General features: G+C 35.3%; 1 protein-coding gene across 3 annotated transcripts in view; it reads right to left on the reverse strand.

Annotated features, from left to right (window-relative positions):
* Window positions 1–2,402: 2,402 nt before the first annotated feature.
* LOC110026902 (protein S-acyltransferase 8-like) overlaps window positions 2,403–23,351 on the reverse strand; it is a 45,592-nt gene continuing 24,643 nt past the window's right edge. For 2 of the 3 annotated variants that reach the window (XM_020728107.1, XM_020728108.1), the window contains 2 exons: window positions 11,317–11,550; window positions 2,405–3,079 (listed from right to left, as the gene is read on the reverse strand). In XM_020728107.1, coding sequence (XP_020583766.1) covers window positions 2,624–3,079; window positions 11,317–11,550 — 690 coding nt within the window. In that variant the 3' untranslated portion in view covers window positions 2,405–2,623. Of the gene's footprint in view, window positions 3,080–11,316; window positions 11,551–23,351 lie in introns of all 3 variants that reach the window. The other variant, XM_020728105.1, reaches the window with a different exon arrangement.

Consider the following 23,351-nt stretch of genomic DNA (forward strand, 5'->3'; position numbering starts at 1 on the left):
GCTCCTGTTGCTATGTCGGTTGTTCTTTTCCTCTTGCAGATAGTAGGTTCTTACTTGGATGGATATTATTCTCTCTGATTACTTTGAAAGGTGGTTTTTTTAGGGTTGTTTCAAGCCTTATGCTATGTTCTTATTTGTTGTCGTGGAAGAAATGGCTCATTGCAAAACTCTTTTATGATTTTCTGGTAATTGTAGCCAATTTGTTAGGTGAGTTTTACAGATATTTTGAGCCTTTAGCCATTTTATAATTTTCTGGTAATTGTTGTTATGCTGGTTGTCACTTTTTTAGCCAATTATACCCATAGAAATAGCTCATTTTCAACAGGGGCATTGTTTTGAGCATCAGTTTGTCAAGTCAAATTAGCCTGCCTTTGATTTTATTAGGTGGGCTTTCTGAACTGGGAATGTGGAATCATCTACAGCTTTTATTTGTCCTCATGCAAGGCAACCCGGTTTGGCATGTTGTGACTGTGTCAATATAACCTTTCTTTTATTTCTATTTCATGCGGTGATGATGTGGCATCTTAAGATGACCTAAAGCTTTTTAGGTAACTAGTGCTGCCATTACCAAGAAAATTTGTAACAATGTGTGAAAGATTTATGAATATTTTTTTGAATGGGAGCCTGAATTGTGCTCTATATGATTCATTTCTTGCGCGACAACTATATTGCTGGTTTATTCATTATTTATACATGAAATGCATCCATGGCTAAGCTCTTGTGGTCTTCAAACCGTGACATGTCTTCTTTATCATTTTACATTGCCATTTTTTTTGTGCTATGAAGGTTATTCGATGGTTTACTTGTGGACTTATCGAGCAGGTGTGTCCTTCTGGAACTTTACATACATAGCACACAATTATTATGTAATTACATATCTAACACCAAAGCAATTTCTTGATACATGTTATAGCAAGTTCTTGGTACCTGTCATGTTATCTTGTTACGTGTTATGCATTAAAAAAAAAAAAAAGTTGCTATTCAGGTGGAAATAGTTGCTATTCAGGTGGAAATAAAATAACATGTTTTGTACAGGGATTGGGTTTTGATATTCTTATGCATTTATGTGTCAAAAACTGAAATGACTTTGAATGTTTGTGCCTCTTTTGTGATTTGGCATCTGCCTCTTTATTCAGGTGGTTGGTTTTAAAAGAGTTGTGAGGAGTAATTTGACTCGAAGGGGGTTCTTTTGGATGGCCTTTCTTAAGTGCTTCAGGCAACCAAGAGCCCCTGCATTATGGGTTTATTGCTTTCTTCTAATGAAAGATTATTCATCTCCATGTGTTTACTCTGAACCCTTAGATTTGATATCTTGTTGAGCCAAGGATGGCTTACAAAAAGTAGATGTTTTGCTCAACCAGTAGTGCGTTGGCATCACATCTTACGAGTTCAGTTTGTTACTTGTTAGTGCATACTTGTTCTTTCTTACAAAAATGAATGTTTGAATCAACATTTTATAGGATTATATAATTAAAATTAGCTCAAACCCATCAATGTCAAAGGGAGCCAAACACCGAGCAGTCTATTGTGAGCAAACTCATATGTGTTGAGTTCAACACAAAAAAACGACAATATTGGCCGTAAATTTCATATATGTCATAGAAATCTCACAAATGGAAACTGCAAGTTTTTTCAATGAGTTAATGATTCAAAGTATGAAACGCTAGAGCGAGATGATGAAAAAATAGCGACATCTGATCCCACGATTAATAATGATCTTAAAGAGCTAAAATTTCTTATGAATAAACTTGTTCTTATTTGATTTTGTAATCGTAGCACTTGATTTTATTGTTGTTGACATTGTTTTTGTTTTGGTGATGATGTAATTTGAAGGATATAATGTGCTACTTTAGGAGTTTTTGGTTGACAAGCTCGTTTATCTGGATGAAATACAGTTTATGTTGAACTTATATTTATATGATTATTTTGTTGGGAAAATTTGGATTAATGTTTATCTTTACTTCTCTTATGGCATTATGTATCCTAAATAACATTAAAATTATCATTGGATTGACTGAACAGGAAACACGTTCAAAAAATATGATTTCCAAACAGTTTAAACCAAACTGTGTTTCTAAACTGAAGGCATTGCAGTCATTATGTCTACAGACAACTCTTCCAGAATTATGTTTTTCAAATAGACTAACTGCTTCTAAAATAATAGCTTATGCACAACAAATTTGAAAAACAGCTTCTCAAACCAGCCATTCTACAACCACAACTGAAATAAACGCACCCTTAGACTGAGGTTACTCCTTTCATAGTCATTTCCAAGATCATTTGCCACATAATATCCCCATAAAAATACTACAGGTTACCTATAATTTAAAAGGACTCGAATTATAAATTAAATTAAATTAAATTAAGTTAATTTCAATGGTTCAGCAATTTTTTTCAAACTGAAGAAGGCTTAAAACTACATAATTGAAAGAAAAAAAGAGAGAAGATATTACATAGAAAATTCAGAAGATACACTGGTTTGTATTAAGTTACAGAAAGAATAAAGTCATCACTAACATATATGTGATAAATAATGGCTTTGAAATCCAGCCTTCCTCTACAACCTATAATACTGTTCGTTTCTCCATTTTCTCCTTTCTTCCATCAACAACCCTCTCCTTTCTCACTGAGAAGAGCTCTTTTCAGGTGATAACCCTAATCTTTCGATTCCCCTACCCTGATTCAAATTCTTGGCTTGCTTCTCTTCGGGAAGCCGTGAATCCAAAACTGCGGCGAATTTCGAATCGGAGGCGACATTGGGAATGCTTGAAGGGCTCTTCCCACCCATCTCCAGATCGAAATCATCAATGTTGTGCCGCTGGGAGATCATCAACAGGTCTGCACTGATACTAAGGTCGTCTTGTACTTTGTAGCGAGGGAAACTTCCTGAGTCGTCTTCTAGATCCTGAGGATGAAGCATGGGTGGCGGCCGTGCAGGTTCGTTCGGCACAATGGCACGGAAATCATTCCTCGAGGGCTTGATTTTGGTGCAGAATACCCCGTGGAAGTTGTTCAGGCAACCTCGGTCATAGACGTTAAGCCTGTTGTCAGCTCTGTATCTGAAATTCTCGTAGGTAGTCTGGGGCACAAGAATATGTTCGAATCTCACTATAAAAAGAAACCGGAAATGAAAAAAAAAAAAAAATTGGCGCTGAAAGAAAAAGAAATTGAGGCACCAAGCAATATGTTTGAGATTTTGGTATTTTTTTGGAAGATTTGCATACATACCACTCAATTCCTATGTACTCACATATCTAACACCAACCGTTACATACACGCCACCTTACGTATGCATGAAAAGTTGTATTTTTAAAAGTTAACATGGTGGTATCTTGGATGTGAAACGAAAGATTTGGGTGGCATAAATGCAAAAAGAATGTAGGTGTTAGATGTAAAAACATCAGAATTCAGTGGTATGTATGTATACCCCTATTTTAGTTACTAGGAACTTTCCTGAACTCATTCTGGAGAGCTGAAGTCAGAAAATAAAGCATTCATCAAGCATTCAAAAGGTGGGTACAAGTGCAAAGTAAGCCATAAACTATACCATTATAAAAATTACCCAATGGAAATTTCCTATCTCATTCTTTTTATGTCCTTTGGTTTTCATCATTAAAGCCAACTCTTGGAGGTACGTTAGTACTTATGGATACTTAAAACATAAATAACAAACTTTAGGCGTTAGATATGTAAATACCTAAGAAACATGTGGTATGTATGTAAATTTCCCCTTTGTTTTGCCTATAGTTTAATTCTTTGTTCATCTTATTTCAAACAAGACCCACAAATATAAATTATTGGATTATACATTCAAATATAAATCCATTAGCTACTGGCCGGTGTGATCCTGACGTGTAGGGTCTCAAAAAATTAATATGTTTATGATGTTTACCATCAAAATATTCTAGTTTCAAGGACTACTTACCTTTTTTTTTTGTAGATATTCTTCAGGAAATATAGTTTACTCCATAGTTAACGGGGAGAAAATTACAAACATTATTAGAATTCTATTTGAATAACATTAGGACTTCAGAACAAGATCAATAACGAAAGAATTTCGAGAACAAAATGAAACATCAACGAATCAACAGGTTTAAAGTACAAGGAATAAAAAATGAATGAAGATTAAACAGGAACTTCATTCACAGAAGCTTTCCTTCTCAGTATGAGCACGAAATCAAACTCCACATTAGAGGTGACAATAATTGACCTGACACAACAACCCTACAAGAAATTAACTTGAAATAATCTGGGTACGAGTTAATGTATCTTCGGATTAGGTTCAAGTCTAAAATTTTGAATCATTTAATATTTTGGGTTGGGTTTGAGTCAAATAGCAAATGTAAAATTGACTCATTTTTTACACAAAAATTATATAATGACCTGACTTGACCTAAATTTGACTCAATTTTGGCTTGAAACCAAACATGTCACTTGGGTTGTGTTTGAGTTAGGCGGGTTGTAGGCTCATCGGGTTCGGATTAAAGTTTTTGACCTGTTTAGTAAACGAGTTGGGTTCAGTTCACACCTATCATGATCCGGTCAAACCTAATCTTACCCTTTTAAACCTGATTTGACACCGGTCACGTGCTTTAAAATCTTTATAAATGCTCCCTTTAAATACTTTTAGCATTATTTATCTAAAAAAATAAATCATTGGAAGAATATGATCCTACTTAAAAGTCGTTTGGTATGTTAAAAATGAAATGCAATGTAAAAAGTTTGCAGAGTACTATAATTACTATGTATTTGTAATACTTTCGAGTTGTTTGATTCACTGTAAAATAAGCATAAGATATGATTTTTTTTGTTTGGTTTGAATAGATTGAAAATAATTTATTTATTTATTATGATTTTTTTTTTGTACAAGAACCTGCGGGGGTGGGGGGTTGCGGTGGCGGGCAGGGTCAACGAGCAAGGCGTGGCGGCTTGCCTATAGAATTTTACATGAATGGTGTAATTTAAATTCGGCCGAATTCTAAATTCAACCAAAATAAACTTTGTTCTAAACTTCAAATTTATTCACACTTTATATTGTATTTATAATTCTTCATATCAAATACATAATGTTCTCAAATCCAAACAAAAGAATTTCAGTAAACCACGAATTCACTCAACCAAACAACCCCTTAATCAATAGAAAGATCATGAGTCTGCAAGTTCCCTTGATATTTTGTTTGCCATGCTTTGTGGAGTTAACACAGTTATTTTGCCATACAAAGTTCTCCTAGAAATGAGCATTTCTTTAGACGTATTTTCACTACCTGGGAAGACATTTCTCCTGCCTGTCATTTTTAACCTCATTACATCCCAAACTCATGTCACATGAAGCTTTGTATATGGTCCTGTTTGAATTATATTTGAATGAATTGCTTCAATATTTTTATCAAATCTATTCTTTTTTAGCTCAGCCAGAGTTTTCAAATAAAAGTATGAGAAATATGATTAGAATATGGAAATAGTTATTTTACAAGGTATTAAGCACATCACATTTTAGTAATTTCTCGACTTCAAAAAGTTGGTACTCCTTAAATGTATAAACTTGCTTGCCTCTAAACATTTCAAAAACTCAGTCATAAAAAAAAATACTTCTATAAAAATTAAAGGAATGAATTATTTATAGATCTTGTTGACCTGAAATTGCAGCACAAGTACAGTGCCACTTGTTAACTGTTTTGCCCATATCAGGGAAACTCGTTATGGTTGGAAGCCTTTAAGAACGAACTAGCCGCATCACTATGCAAAACTCTTCCTGGAACTTTACATTTTTCACTTCATTCAAAAACTATATAACAAAGTTGGACTAAGTTTTTTATCATGATAATTTGGCATGACGTGATGTGAAAAGAGTATAAAATTAAGAAAAATAGTGATGAGTTTAGGAAATAATAGGCTAAAAATATATAAAAGAGCTTTAGGTTCTAGAGCACTAAGGGAGAGGCGGTAGAGGGAGGAATGGAGGGTTATAAAGCTTTAAAAAGAGAGCATAAATGTTGACGAAGATGAAAAAGAGATGACAACGAAGATTAGATTACCAAAAGCTAATAAATAATACAAACTTTAAGGTGATTACTAGCCCGGCTTAAAATGAGCTACTCATAAAAAAATTTGAATGTGGGATACAAAGAATTTATTTCATGCTTGGTTTAAAGTGACAATTATTAGTTTATACACTTACGAGAAAAGCCTCAATATAAAATTAGTTTACAAATAATTTGACATATTTTAACCACCTCGCATTGCTCAAGCAATCACCTAGGTGCACGTTTATTGCTTTAGATGATGGAAAACAATTATGGCCTAATTAGAAACTAGCACTTTTGACAATTCTGCTATACACATCTATTCAGCTAGTGGTTTTAAGCTTATAATTTAATTTCATTTCATTTCCCCGATTTTCTCATATTGGTTGTGTTATGCTTTATTTTGCTTGAGCTCTTGCAAAGGGCATTTATGTAGTTTTCCCTTAGCAGTTTATGTGTTATTTTAAAGCCAGTACAGTGTTATCAAAATGCAAAGCGTAATATAAAGCACAAACTTTTATTTTTGCTTCAAAGTGCAAAGCACAGAGCGCACTGATATTTTTTTATTAACAAAAGCACTAATAGATTATATAAAATTATTAATGTAAAAATAAGTTCATGAACAATATAAAACAGAGTATTTATTATGCGGCTTAAAAGTTGATATAAAATAGAAAAAAATGAAGTGCACATATCTAATTTAAAGGCAAATATTGTAAGTAAAATTAAAATTTCAAATAATTTCCTAAAAGTTTGTTGTAAAAAATAAAACTTAAAAATTGCCAAAAAAAAAAAAAAAGTCATATAATCCAAAACATAAATAAAGTAATCAAGTCTCAAAATTTATAGAACAAGCTACAATAATTAAGTATTCATCATCATCTCTCTCATTCACATAATCATTTTCTCATTCTGGTAATTTTCTTCATCTTTAAATTGTTTTTTGTCTTCTTCTTCATTTCTTATGAATAAATTTTATTTTCTTTTTCTGGCATAACAAAAGCAAACTGATCGAGATGAACACATCATCATGGTCGATAGATCTTTTTTTTTTACCCTACTAAATCTTACATACCAGGTTTGATCTACTTCTTCTAAAATCTCTTGAATTTGTCTCCAAGTAAGATTCCATCACCAAATCATTGTTCACTAGCATCAACCATCTCTACATTAAACCATTCACAACTTTCATCAATTAAATCTAAACTTATCGGATAATAATATTTCTCAAATTTAATCATCTATTTAAACTTTAATTTTAATTGATGAAACTAAATCATTTGAGTGCTTTTGATCTAGCCAATTTTTTTATATATGAATATGCAAAAAAAGAAAAATCAAAATAAAGGCAAAATTATATTATTTAGCATGCTTTAAATTTATAAATTATTACCCTGCTCGAAGACACACTATTTTCTCTCACAACCAGCAGTAATACAAATCAATCCTAAAATCTTAAGTTTGCAAAGTTCGAACTGATACATCTCCCACCATGCTGTTATATTATAATTATAATGTCATGCCAAAGAAAAAGTTTAATCAATTGAAGGCTCAAAATTTAAGTCGAAACTTTAATTAACCATTCCTCAAGCTTTATTATCTCTATTGCATATGACGTACTCAATTGCAAAAATACCACTAATATGATTATAAATAAAAAAAAATTGATCTATAATCATTCTTTCTTTTAAAATTTTTCACTAACCTACTGATAGCTATATATATAACTTCCATCAATTGCACATCTGATTGAATCTGAGAGTTATTCTTATAAAAAGTTATTTTAAAATAATATATAGCTTAACGCAATGGTTGTCAAAGTTGACACCTCAATCCATCATCAATGATACAAAAGATTTGCTTGTACTTTTCATCTCCTCCAAATTGACTGATTGCATTTTTAATTTTGTCAATTACATCATAAATATAACCCACTACAGGCCGTTTATCACTGTCTACTAATTTTAACATTTTCACAATTGGGTCTGTAACATTTAAAGTGTAAGACACATCATTCCAAAATCTAATATTAAAAATAATTTACTTAGCTTTTTTCCATTTATACAACAACAACAACAACAAAGCCTTAATCCCACTACATGGGGTCGGCTACATGGATCCTTTTTCTCCATTCATTGCTTCTCCATTGCGTCCTATTTAGTGTCATATTTTCCATTTATAATCAACATTAAAACTGGACTTATTCTAGACTTCAGAAACAAACAAACACCTCTTTTTTTAATTATACGAACCAAAATCTAATATTAATCAAGTGTTATGACTTGATTCCTACTTAGGGGTTTATTTTATTTTTTTTAATATTACGTTATATATGCAATTAGTTTGCCCAACATAAAAAGAGAGGTTGGTTCCGCCCTGTCACACAAAACGAACTCAACAAATTACCTTACACATTTTCAAATACTAGGATACTTACAAACATAAATCTCTTATTAATGGGCTGGTCGAGTAGCATAAGCCTTGATAATCTTCTACTGAATGACATGTAACTTCTTAAAAATGAGGATCCACATCTCAGGATGCTTAAGCAAATAAGAGAAAGAATACCACATTGGGTGTATCTCTTTAATGTTATAATAATTTTTTAGAAAATTTGGCCTCAGGTAGTATGAAGGGCTTCTAGCATCAGATTTACAAAGGAAATGAAAGATGAAGAAAATTACTTTATCTACTTCAATGCATAAGAATTACTTTGGATGCAAATATTTTTATTCACTATAAGTTTTTGTCTTAAGTTCAAACCTAATAGTACCTTACCCACCTTTCCAACAAAAACATTGTGCAGACAAGTTTTGGTTCCAAACCATACTGATAATGGGATGTATCTTTCCAAAAGGGAATGGAGGCTTCTATACAAAAAATCACTTTAAATGACGGTCCGCCACTTTTGTTTGATCATTTGTCCATTGGTGAACTGTTGAACTGACTTAAAACTTATCACCAAGCTTAGCCTTCCAGGAATAACTCAAGGCCTTCACATTTTTGACGTATTGGACCTCTCTCAACTATGACAACTTAGGGGAAAGACCGTATATTTGAAAATCTTGAAATTCTCTCATCTAGACTTGCCATATGTTTGGTGTTGGCCCCTCAAAATTATGAACCAATTGGACACCCAAGGTCAATCCTATTGATGCTCCATTTATCACCTGCAAAAAAGTAGTTCGTGGAACCACATCTTTAAAACTAAACATGAAATTCAATTATCTTAGACTCACGACTTTCCAGTGGGAGTCTCTCATGGGCTTTAGCTTGAATCACCAGCATCTCTCCCTTGTTGGTTACAAGTTGATGCTCCTCATAATCTCCTCCTCTGGGTCTTCATCCTTTGCTTCCTCTATTGCACCCTGCTTAGTGAAAAATATTATTCTCTTGGTTGAGCAAATCAATGTAATGCGCCCAAACCCATGGCACTTGAAACACTATATGGCTGGGACAAATTTGGGAGTGTTGGGGGCCTCCATCATTTCTCCACTATGGATGGACTTCTCCTTGGGTGGTGTAGGCTTACGTGCTTCATTGGGTGTACTTCCGCCGCCTAATCCTGAGGCTAAACTCTGTCTGTAAAGTTGTGATGCTTTATGAACATGTCCTGTCATTAATGTGAGGAAAGGTATTATCTCCCTTTTCAATTTAGAAGATGTATTGATCTTACTCTTTTATTCTCACTGTCGAATATACTCCAGGTTCTCCCGCCACAATAAAACATATTTTCTAAGCTTGATGACTGTTAATTTAACTCTCCGGAGTCCAGAGGAATATCCTTATACTAAAACATTCACTCCACTATCTAAAGCAATTTGATAAACTCATTTGGATCAATGCGATCATCAAAGCCCAGTAAATCCACCTTAACTCTAATATTCATGGCTTCTCTTCTGATATTTATTGCCAAAACTTTGGGATATTGGATCTTTGTCACTAGAAACTGCCTAGTGGAATGGATTCACTTCCTTTTCTTGATCCAATGAGTCAAGGTTGTAGCTGCGAGTGACCTCACTAGATTGTTTCCTCTCAAAGATGGCAAATCTCTGTTGCATTTGAAAGATTTTACGCTGCATATCTTGCATAATAAGTTCTTGGACAAATCTTTGTGGATTTCTCCTATGCATCATTGTGTTCTTTTCTCTCGATCAGATTTCTAGCGGATCAAAGATTGCAATTCAAAGTTGGTTGGGTGTTTAGGTTTTTTTGGATAAGTGTCGGTGAAATTTTGTGTGTGGAGGTAAGAAAAATAGACTTTGAAAATTTAAGGTTAGGGCTAGGAATTGTTGTAGGAATGATTTGGGGAAAATATTTTTTGGTGTGGGTGTTAGGTTAGGTAATTTGGAATTGTGATTTGAGGAAAGAAAGATGAAGCTCTAAAGATCTAGGACTTGCCAAGCTCTGATACTAAATGATACTGGTATAGGGCTCCTAGAAGGTGTTCAGAAAGCTAGGTTCGCTGAGAGTTGGTTGCGGAATAGCTAGGAAGTGACAGTAGGTGTTGTCGGTGGCTGAAATCTCCTGAGGGACAGCAGGTTCGAAGTTGCCAGCAGCTGTCCCAGCTGAAAACAGCAACCCAACAATAGTTCGGCGAGGTTCGGACGGTTGGACAGCGAACCCAGGCCGCTGAACAGCAAACCGGAGCAGTGAAGTTGCGAATTTATGCTGGAAGCAGCAGTTAGAGCGCATTCAACAGCTGTCCAGCCTAAGAGAACAGCAAGCAAACGGCGGATCGGCGGGTTAAGAACGTCGATAGAGATCCACCGCCTGTTCCTGGGCAAGCTACAGAATCAACTTTCTAAAGGAATAGGCTACAGCGCTCTAAAGAGTAAAAGTCAAAGAAAACTTTTCTCAATTCATAAAAATCAGAAAACAGTGTCCCAGACAACCAAAACAGCAAATATATAAAACTCCCTAATAAGGAATATCCTAAATCAGAAAATAAATAAAAATGAAAGAAAACAATAAAGAAAAAAAAAATGAAAGCAGCCGAAAAAAAAATGGAAGTTCCTGTTCAGCACAGTCAGACCCAGGACACTAGTCCCATATCTGCGGTTTCTGCAATCTAGGAGCCGCAATTCCATGGAATTAAGCGTCCCGCGTCAATAATTGTCTTAATCGGTTCTAAAACAGATATAAGCTTACAATGAACCAGACCAAATTATCAATGCAATTTCAGTTTAATTTAAGGGAAAAAAAACATATATTTTAAGATCAGTCAGAAACAGAAGCAAATATGAAATGAAAATCAATGAGACATCTGGATCAGAAGACAAAAAAAACTGACCTGGTTAGTGCTGATGAGATAAGAATGAAATCCAGTAAGTCCACCAACAAACCACAAAGAGATAAAGCAGTATATCATGAGAATCACAGACGCGGGGGATTCTTTAATTGCCATCCATACCGTGGGGCAATCCTCATCCATAAGAAACTTAATGTACAATGCACACATTGCAAACACATAGATACAAAGAAAAGCCGACGATGATATGAAAAAGAAAAAGTAGCGATAGTTTCTCTGCACAAAAAACCAAATATAATGAGGAATACTTAAGAGAATAAATAGAAAGAAAATAACTTACAACAAAGAAAATGACAGAGCATTGTAAGTATCATAATATTCAAATCAAAGCACAGGAATGTAACAGCAAGTTAAAGTCACGTTGATGACCCAAAAGAATTGAGGGAAAAAAAAAATATTTGTTGCTTATTGACTCAATATATATATATTGATTCTCATAAGAAAATAAAAGAAAACTAGTCTACAACCAAACAAGAAGAATATATATAATATTACAGACCTAATGAGTACATTCAAAAACAAAAAACAATCCTAATGTACTGTAAGCACCCACAACGGAATCATGGACAATCCTAATAAGGTTGCTGAGCCCTTTAAAGCATGCTATTGAGTAAATAGTTTTTATTCCCAACTTGGACACGATTCTTTGAAACACTCCACTGTTTCATTCTTTTGTAAGTGCGCCTACAAGTTGTCGATCAATAGAAAAAAATTGTGTACAAATCAAGCTACTATCTCGCTTTTCTTTAATGAAATGTCAACCAACTTCTATATGATTTGTTCAATCATATTGCATTGAATATAAGTTATGTTTACTAATGTCACGACTCGGCCCCAGATTTAGAATTAACCAAAGAGGAAAACAGACGGTCGGACGGTGGGATTGAACTTTCTATATTCATTTACCATTTAACAAATGAAAGTCACTAATTTAAATTAAATTAAAACTGTATTTTTAAATTTACTTTGTTAGGTTGTCCGTGTCTTCTATAAACATTTTTCATTTCTTCGCTCATCTTTTAAATCATAAATTATACCTGAAAAATTAGTTTAAAAGAACGGTGAGCAAATCAAAGAAAGTGAATACTTATATTCTTAAAATTCAATAATATAAGAAAAAAAAAAGTACATGCCAATTAAACTTTTAATAAATCAATATTAAAATTTGAAATGCTATTCAATGAATCTTATATCAATAGCATACTAATATTATTTTATATCAGTACAACGGCCATAGGAGCACCGTCTAAAAATTGTACCACTGAACTTACTTTAATATCAATATTCTTTTTCATATACGTGCACGAGTACCTTAACGTTCCCCCACTAGTACTATAAAATGGTGGCTTCATCATAGACGAGAATGCAGATACAAATATACTATAAAAATAATATTTTTTTTTTAATAAATAAGCATACTATAAAAATATTAATTTTTTAATAATAAATATTTCATTCTCATTTGCATAACAATCAATATTTTCATATAAGATTCAATGATAATTTAAACAAAGCTGAGCACAAAAGTCATTCTTATAATATGAACAAAATTCAATAAAACTATAAATTATGTATATGTGACACTATAATAATAACAGTAAATGCATTTGGTCGAGAAAAAAAAAATATTACTATAGCAAAATAATATGAGTACCCACTTTGATGTCGATTAATTTGTCTTGACGTCGACTTTTCTAAAATTAGAACATGATATAAAATTTAATATTTTAATAAACTATTAACTTTTCATCATTTAAGTATTAAATTTCATCATTTTATTTTTATGTAATCCTAATTACATTCATTAATTAAATTTATAACATAAAGCAAAATTTTCTTACTGAAGATTGCACGGGTCAATCTTCCTCCTGAAGATCGCGCTCTTTATTTACCTCTCTTTCCTCTCAAATCTGAAATTCCAAACTTGGAGTCCTACTTTAATAAATCTTCTATTACAATGTGTGTGTGAATATAATTTCCATAAACCCTAATATATATTATTAATTTTTCTTACTGAAGATTGCACGGGCGAGCTTCTCCTCTGCGTGTGTGTGATGCTCGGCTTCCTCCTTCGCACAAGCTTCGCACGCTAGCCGCTCGGCGCCTCCTTCAGATTCCACTCCCTCCTTCCTCATGCTTCTCCTTCGCACTGGACTGCTCGAAGCTTGATGTCACCTCCTCGCATGAGAACTCCTTCAATTGCGGCTCGTTACCGACATCGCCTCTGCTCATCACCGATATCGTCTCCTCTGCTACGTTCTAGCCTCCATGCAGGTGAGTCGCACCCTTCCTCTCCCCTTCTCCTCCTTTCTCTTCTATTCTCCTCCCTTTTTCTCTTTTGGACTTGCCTTGTCTTCTTCCTACATATCGATTTATAGAACGCAAAGGACCTTTGAGTTTCCGACTGTTCGATTCCTCTCCCTCCTTTAACTGCCCAACTCCTCACTGCTACTTTTGTTCATTTCCACTCCTCAGTTCGCCTCCTCTTCTTCAGTTCTTCGTTTCGTCTCCCTCAAACTGAACGGGACGTCATAACTGAAGGTTTATAATAGCAACAAAGAGGAATCAAGCCATCCTATTGATACTCAAAATCCAAAAAATTCAATCACAATTCACAAATACTCTCAACCGTTGCTCAAAATTTGCTTCATCACTCGATATTGTTAACACATTTGGCTTGTCAATTTTATGAGATTCCCAACAAGAAATATGCAATAATTGAAAATCGATCTTCTATTCATTATAGACTCAACATAATCAACATCTCTATGGGCCTCAAGCACTAAAATTGTACTTGGTTTGATCAAAATTCTCTTCCCTGGGGTTCCTTTCAGGTACTACAATACTTGATTTAGAGCCTACATGCTTATTTCTATTGAATTAAGCATAAACTAGCTAATAATACTGGCGTCATAAGTTATATTCAGTCTTGTGTGCGCATCTTTCTATGAGAGAGATTCCTTTACTAGAGTGAGCGAAGTTTTTCAACCTTCCCATACAATCTTGAATTACTTACCCAAACATGCTAAAAACCTTTTTTTCTCTCAATCATGCACGAGTATAATTATACCATCAACATATGCCAGAAGAAATGAGACCATCATAGTCTGAGTGCTTGATGAGCAATGCATGACCGCACTGACTTTTTGTGTATGCCATGACTAGCATAAAATTTGCAAACCTTCTAAAAATATACCTTTGGAGATTGCTTTAAACTATACAAGATCTTATCCAACATGCAACCAGATTTCTTCTAAATCTACTTAAACATTCATATAAATCGCTTCTTTAAGTTCTCTCCATGTAGACATGCATTTTTGTCATGAGATTGTTGTCATTCCTTGCCATAATTACCTGTAAAAGATATAAGAACTCTCACAGTATTCATCTTGGCAGTTGAAGCAAATATCTATTGATAATCTATGTCTAAAGTTTGAGTACATCCTTTAGCTACCAATTCGTCTTGCACCTCTCTAGTGACTCATCTTGTCAATACTTCAAAGTGTAAAGCCATTTACATCCCAGTAATTCTTTTCCTATAGACAAACTCAACAGCTCCCATGTTTTGTTCTTTTCTAAGACTTCCACCTCTGCATTCATAGCTTATTTCCAATTTTCATCAGATAAAATCTCGAAAAACCTGACAGGAAAGATAACGTTGCTTAGGATTACAAAAAAACTCCAATAAGATATGGAAAAACTTTTAAATGACACATGATTAGAAAATGAATTCAAGGTTGCCCGATACATCCTTTGGTCCATCCCTGATGACAGTTGGGATATTATGATTAAAATTGCAACCCAAATTACTACGTGATTTTGTTTGCAAAGTAGAATTAGAAACTATTACCTCATTTCAAGACTTTGATCTGATCTTCAAATTGATGCAAGTCTAGGAATATAAGCTTTTTTGTACAATGAAGAACCAAATAAAGCTTCCAACAAGAGACATAAGATGTGCAGACATGCACATGATGTTCGTAGAAGAAGCCATTGAGATATGTTCATGATGTTCTATAAGAGGTAAAAGTAGAGGATGAGACACAAAAGCATGACACTCAAACCTAAGAGACATGGATTTTGAAGATGAGGAAAGATCAATGAGAGAGACCCTTAATTTTTTTACCATGATTGGATTCTCTAATTGAAGATAAAAAAGTAGAAAAACTGGATTGTTTCATGAAAGGTGACGTTAACTTTGATATAAAATCTCTTGGAAGGTAGATGGTAGTACTTATATAAACAAAAACACAACTGATAGCCAATGGAACAATATCCCCCTTTTTTGGATCATGAATGTGAACAAAAGATACAGCAAAAATCATAGGGGTCAGATGATTTGAAGTTCTCTGGTTAAGATAAAATTTAGACATCATTTCCATAGAACTGTTTCAATTTAGGACTTTAGAAGGTAACTTACATATAAAGTATGTAGTTGTCAGAACTGCTTCTCCCAATAACATTAAAGCAGATTATTTTGAAACCAAAATGCTCAAGTTGTATCGAAGAGAATACCACTTTGTTCTCTCACTAACAGCGCTCTTTTTGTAGTGTTTACAAATGAAAATGCATGAATGACGTCTTTCTTTTAGTAAAGTCATGACCTAGTTAAAATAATCCCTTGCATTAATAGAGCTACATTATTTGATTTGAACAACAATTGGTCTTATACACAAATTGAGCAAATTTTAAATGCATGAAAAACACAGCTCACAAACTTGCATTCCCTGCTTACAACCGCCATCAGTCATTGCTACCTCCTACTACCATTATTGTCAATTGTCATCACAAAATACCGCCACAATCTTCAATCACCGTCCTCTTGCAATTGTTGTTGCTTGTCATTGTCACCCTCCACTTCCCAGAATCACCTACCCCCCAAGGGATGGTTAGGATATTAGTACTATAGATAAGAGAGAAAAAATAGGGTTATAGCGACTGAAAATCTAGCGCAAATGGCAGCTGGACATCGACTGGACAGCAGCATGGTAGCAAGGGGGCGGCATACAGTCTTATGATGTCCAGGAGAGAACACCGCCTCAATCCAATCAGGCTATGGACAATCACTTGAAAACGGTCTAAGGATGCAACACTCTGATAAGAAGTCTCTATTGCAGAAATCAAAATCCAAAAGCACCAAATCAGTCCATAACAAACAAATAAATAGTTACTCAAATAAAATCACTCTTAATTCTATTTCAAATAATATAAAATTAGGGCCCACAAGAGTTGGAGCAGCAAAGGAGCGGGAAATCCACAACACACACCCCCCACCCCACCCCCCACACACCCCCTACCCCACCAGCTATATCAGGATGAGAAATTCTGTCTGCTCGCACGTTTGCTTGGGCAGAAACACTCAGCATCATTGAGCTTACCCACATTGCATTTAAATGTATCATAATAAACATAAATAAATAATTTTATCCATTTGCATTATATCCAACCAAATAACTCTTGATTTTCTAATATGCATACATTTATATTACTGTGCAATCTGCATTTATAAAATGCATGTACTCTCAAAATATTTTTAAAAAAAAATCCTTTACTAGAAAATCCCCCAAAATCTCATTGCGTTGGGCGTCTCCCACTTACGAAGCAAATGCGAGATCACGACTCCACATTGGGAGCAGCAATTGCTGCGTCTTTACCGGTAGGTCAAAGCACGGGAACGACCAACGGGTTCTTCCAAGCAGAGACATTCCTCTCAGTTGGAGTAGGGTCCACTCTTATTTAGCCTAAACTTATATATTTGTTTTTCGTGTTTTAGGTTTTCAATTTATAGTTTGTTTGGGGAAGCCGCAGATGTTTGAAGAAGCAGTTGTAAAATTATTGTAGAAGTAGTTCAAAAAACAATTGTGGCTATCATAATTTTTTTTTGAAAAAGTCAGGTAGCAACATTATAGCAGCCACCGCAGGTAGCTAGGTCCAGTGACAAAATACAACTTTCAGCTGCAGTTTTTTGGAAATGCAGCTAAAACGCAATTTTTGTCAAAAAAAAAAAACGTAGCCTTAGTAGAAAACCCCTCAAAATCTCATTAACGCGGGACGTCTCCCGCTTACGACGCAAAAGCAGAATCTCATCTCTGCACGGGATGCGTCAATTGTCATGCCCAGACTGTTCGATCTAAGCACGGGAAGGACTGACCGATCCTTCCAAGTAGATACTTCCCTCCTATTTGGAGTGTGTCCACTCCTATTTACCCTGAGCTTATATATTTTCTTTTCATCTTTTAGGTTTCAAAATTTGGATAGTGTTTCTATCAAGATAGCCACCAACATTCCCTATTTTCCCTTCTAGGGTTGTATTCAAGGGTGAATGTGCTCTGTCAGTATCCCGTTTCGAGGCGGTGATTGTATTCCAAGGATTGAGTTGTGCTCTATTATATCCATTCCCGAGGAGATATTTTTCCTTCCCGACTTATCTGCATCCGTCCTGTATCATTACCACACATTCCTCCTTGCTTTAGCCGCCCTTAAAACAATTCTTTTGTTATTCTTCTTGCAGTTCCTCACTGTCCATCCATCATTCTCGCTATTACAGCCCTGTGATAGCCCTCTTTTTAGCTCCCACAGTCCCATGCATTCCCATCCGTCGTCGTTGTCACTGCTGGCTGTCGCGACCATGAACTAGTTCCTGACTGTTTTGTTGTTGTTCCAGCCCTGCTGCACTGCCTCTTTGCGACATATCCTCTGTCCTAACCACCAACCCCCCACAACCTAGTCGTTGTTCTAGCCATCCAAGACCACTTCGGATGGTTGTTTCTCCGCTGCCCAACCCACCTTCCCACCTTGCGTCACTTTTTTAAACACCCAACATCTCCCCGCCTTGTGTCACTTTTCCGAACACCCAATGACAACCATCATCACAATCAACACACACTAATCGTAATTTGTGTCGTGTTTGCTGCTACTTTCTATTTTTGTGTGTTGGTTGAATTACCCATTGGCTTTTCCAGTAATAATATTTATTTGATTACAAATGTTTGGGTTGATTCCGATATCAATTGGTATTAAAGCTATCATTACCCTAGTACTATCCTAGAATTTCTAGTCCTATCCTAGGATTCTCAACTTTCAACCGACGAGGAAGAGACATAAGTGATTCCATCTGACCACATGAGAGCGACTCCAGCTGAATTAACAATAATTGTTCTAGAAGGGAGTGAGTCCGAGGTAATAGACATTTATGCAGGGTATGAGATTGTGTTTCCTCGAACAATCATTTTGTAGGCGTTGAGAGAAGCATCGAAAAAACTGGCATTGGAAGACCAAAAATGTCATAAGTTTGAGGAGTAGATACTAGAGGGCATTCTCAGACAATATGATTCCAAAACTTTAAAATACATCGCCTACCTCCTACGTTACCCCTACTGAGGGAAGTCCAAGATGTCAGAGATGAAATTATTTTGCCTCGCCTCTGAAAAACTATATGGAGTCCTTTGGGTATTAAAATCAGTTTAACAGTGTACTCACAGACAGATGTTCAAACAATATGGATGGCCAACTATCACGACCGAACCGATGAATAGAATTAACTAAGGCGGGAACTGCGATCAGATGGTATTAACGTTTCATTTTATTTTTTTCAAAAATTTTAAAAAAATTCAATATATATAAAAGAGCCACTAATACATAAAGTGAAAAAAAAAATTTAACCATCCAGAAACATCATAATAGAAAAACATCTCAGACCAACATATAAAGTGTCTCTATAAAGAAGCAAATAATAAAAGAAACTAAAGTCATGTCATAAACTAATATCTATCAGTAGCAGTGGTTCTCCTTCTGTAACTTAAGTCGTTCCTACTATACATAACACCTAAAACTTTTCTTCTTCTGAAAGAAAACATTATTTATAATTGTAAGTACAGCTTAGTGAATAATTATGATCTAATATGCATTAAATTCCTATAATATGTTATGCATGAATGATCAAAAGAAAATGCAATTGATTTCATTAAAACTTTAAAACTTTTCATTCTTGTTTCACTTTAAGTATTTACCAAGTTAACATCTTTAATAGTTATCACATGATTATCGTCATATCTAAAAGTATCATCGTCATACCTGAAAGTATAAAAAAAATATCTTCAAAATGTCTGACGACACCCTTAAAAATGTACCATCAAATTGTATCTGATGATGCACTTTTAATATTTCATTTAACGTGCACAAGTACATTGCATCTCTGTCAGTACCATTGTGGATAATCCTGTATGGCTTAAATATTTAAATTTTATTTCATTTCATTTAAACTACAACTTTTTAAAGACATTAAACATTCTTTTTTTCCTTTTTCCCCTTTCATTTCCTTTTATTCTTAAACTACAACATGCATACAAACATAATTATCTAAAGCATTAAATAATTTCTTTATTAAATAAACTTTAAATTTAATACATATAAGAAAATAATTACTCAGATTGATTTAAAAGACCTTTGAAAATACTTATTCCTTCACTCTACTTCCCTTAGCACTTTGACTTCTCTATCGACCTATAATTCAATGGATTGATAAATTAAAACCACTTGATAAAAAATTAATGCCACCTTTACTTGAACTAATTTACCATCAGCGTTGGAAATTGCATTAGAAGCTTTACAAGAAGGAACATCCTATAGTGGGATTCAGGTCCTTTTAGAAAAGAAGAGACCTCTCGTGAGTGGTTATACTGCAGTGTGACCCAGCCTACCATACATGTCATTCCAGTCAATTCCTCGTAACAAAATTGTTGAGCAGATACACCTAGCCAAGTACGATGAGTGAGAAAAGCATATTACATTTTTACTTGCTCGGGTCTTGGCTTGTGAGAATCGATGTCATTATGCAAATCTAGCACAAGTTGTGCCAAAAGTGAATGAATATCTATTCTATTAGGATGTGTTTCGGAATGACAATGCATACAAGATTAACTTACCGGTAGCTTGCAATATTTTTGCTACCCTCAACAGGATCGGTATGACTATTATTAAGTGGCAGAAGCCTCAACAAATGAGATTGAAGATCCCCAAATCTCGTGAGACTGACGCGGTGCGTCTCATGCTTAAGAAGCGGAAGCAGGATCGCATCTTTACATGGAGTGCAGCGATTGCTATGTCTGGACTGTTCGGTCCAAGCACGAGAAGGACCGACCGGCCCTTCCAAGTAAAGACTTCCCTCCTATTTGGAGAGGGGTCCACTCCTATTCACCCTAGGCTTATATATCTCCTTTTAGTGCTTTAGGGTTTTAATTTTGGATTGAGTTTCTATCGGGATAGCCACTAACATTCTCTATTTTCTCTTCTATGAATGTATCTAAGGGCAATTGATGCTCCAGTTGTATCTCTTTTCGAGGTGGTAATTATTTTTCAAGAGTCGATTGGTGCTCCACCTGTATCTCATTCCCAAGGAGATATTTATCGTTTTCGACTTCTCTACATACCTCTCGCTTTACAACCACACATTCTTCCTTGCAGCAACCGCCTAAACGACAACCCTTTCGTTGTTCTTCATGCAATTCTTCACGTAGTTCCTGGCTGACCACATATATCAACATGATGTGGGGCGGGGACGTCTAGGACCCAGGGCGTATGGGATGATTGGACCAATCCGGTCTAAGGGAAATGAAGGTCGGTCGGCTCTCTAGGTTTCAGATTGCCGCCCAATTGGAGTGTGGTACACTCCAAGTTATTTAGGACTATATATTTGCTTTTGTTAGTGTTTAGGGTTTAATATTGTTGTGAGTGGTTTCAGGACAACTATTGGCGTCTCTTTTACCTCTACGACTTGTATCTTAGGGTTCCAAGTAGTGCTCTGGGTGCATCTTGGTCTCCAGGTGGTTTTTATCCTTCCTACACCTTTCCTCCAATCTTGCCTGCATGTTCCCACATCCCTTTCCCTATATTTCTTGTTGTTTCCACCTTGAACAGGACCTCCCACTACTATTCTTGCAGCTCGCCACTTTCCCCATCCTGTCGCCTCCTTTCCCATTGCCACCGTCACCTTCCAGCTTACTAGCCCACCCTCTTTCCACCTTCTCGAAGGTCCAATCCCCTAGCCTGCACCGCCTTTACCCTAGATCCTACTCTACTTCAAGTTTATTGTTTTATTGTAATTTCAAACTTCCCTATTACTTTGTAGTAACTTCACAATTTGAAGTTGGTAATAATACTCGCTTTTGCTTGGGATATTATTAAATTACGCTATAAAAAAAAGGGTAGTTGAACTTATTTTATCACTGATGGGAAAATAAATATATTTGTGTTTTGCAACTCCACACAATACACCGAAAGGTTACCAAATCAAGCTCCTTACATAAAGAAGAAGCACAAACGTGAGAGCCAAAAATGATGGACATTCTAGTTACAATGATAAACAGTAATTTACTTTTATTAATCCTTGATACTCGTGTCTAGAAATAATAAAATTTTGTTGATTTTCAGAATTCAGCGGAATTATTTTATTAACAAGAAAAGAGGATAAAAATACCCTTACATGAATTCTATAACAGGAAAGAAGAGAAAAGAAACAACATGAAAGGAAAGATATAACACATATATCTCCAATTTATCAATTCATAATAATTACTTAAATATAATGGAAACAACATAAAATAGGAAAGTCTAAAATATTAAAGAAAATAAGTTCAATCGAAAGAAATAAATCTAATCCTCATAACTTATAAAAATTATTTCTTAATATAACTTCTAATACTCCCCATCAAGTTGAAAGATGGTCGACAACCATGTTCGACTTGGATTTGAAAACACCAAACAATGGATGGTAAAGAAACTTTGTGAGGTAGAACTTGAAGTTTTCATCACCAAGGGCATTTAAAAATATTTTTAATTGACAGTGATTGTTTTTTATTGCAGTTTCTATAGTATTTGTAGGTAGGCAAAAGACTTATACAAGTAATGTAGCAAGCATGCCTGCAGGGAAGTAGATAACCTACATAAAAAATTGACTTCTAGTTGACTGCAGTTGACTTTGATTGCAGTTTCTGCATTGTCTGTAGGTATGCGGAAGGCTTCTACAATAACTCTACAGGAAAGTTTGTAGGGAAGTAAGCAACCTACAGAAAAGCTGCAGGATATACTTGCAAGTAAAAAAAAGAAAGAAAACCTACTGGGAAAGCTGCAGGGTATGACCTGCAAGTAAAAAAAGAAGAACCCTGCAAGGTATAGCCTCCAAAAAAAGAACACCTGCAGAAAAATCTACAGGGAATGGCTTGGGTATCGCCTGAGAAAGGGGTTGTAGCAAGAAAAAGCTCTGGAGGAGAGCCAGCTGCAAGAAAAAACTCTGTGGGAGAATCAAATGCAGGAAAAGCCCCGAAAAAGGGTCTGCTGCAAGAATGCTTCCGAAGGAAAGCCTGCGGCATAAAAAAAAATTGGAGGGCCTGTAATTCGATTGCTAGGATTCCATGTCGAAAAAGATTTAGAACTTCACAAAGAACGCTTTGGTAAAATATGTCAGTCAATGTCGAAAGAGCTGGAGCGGCAAATCTCGATGTGACACGGGAAGTCAAATATGTAAAGCAAGAGGCGAAGATCATCTACCTCCTTGACTCTAGAACACTCCGCACCCCTCTTCTTTTGCAAATGGATTCCAACAGCTGTGAGGTCGGCAGAAACTGTCTTTGATCCTTCTGAAGCTGCCTTGGAATGATAATACTTTACTCTTGGAAGTACCGGAAAGATATATGCATAGAGCAGAACACAGCAGCTCAAAAAATGATGGCACTGCAAAGAACATCATCACTCCCTTTCGAAGCCCATCATTAGTGTGTTCAAAAAAAGCCTTTGTAATCCAGTCTCAAAACTAATGTTAAAGCTCCTGATGCAGCCACACCAGCTAAAAAAGACTGAATGAACTCTGGTTGCTTTAAGGCCAAATCACCAACCATGCCCCCTTGAACATTAGCATCAGCGATACCAAACGCTGCACTAATAAGGCATGTGCAAGTGAAGGTTCCAACACCACCCTTTCCAGAGTTGCCAAACCTCAGGAATACTTGAGCATAGTAGTTTAC

This window comes from Phalaenopsis equestris, unplaced genomic scaffold (genome assembly GCF_001263595.1).
Source record: "Phalaenopsis equestris unplaced genomic scaffold, ASM126359v1 Scaffold000403, whole genome shotgun sequence".
Classification (NCBI taxonomy): Eukaryota; Viridiplantae; Streptophyta; class Magnoliopsida; order Asparagales; family Orchidaceae; genus Phalaenopsis; species Phalaenopsis equestris.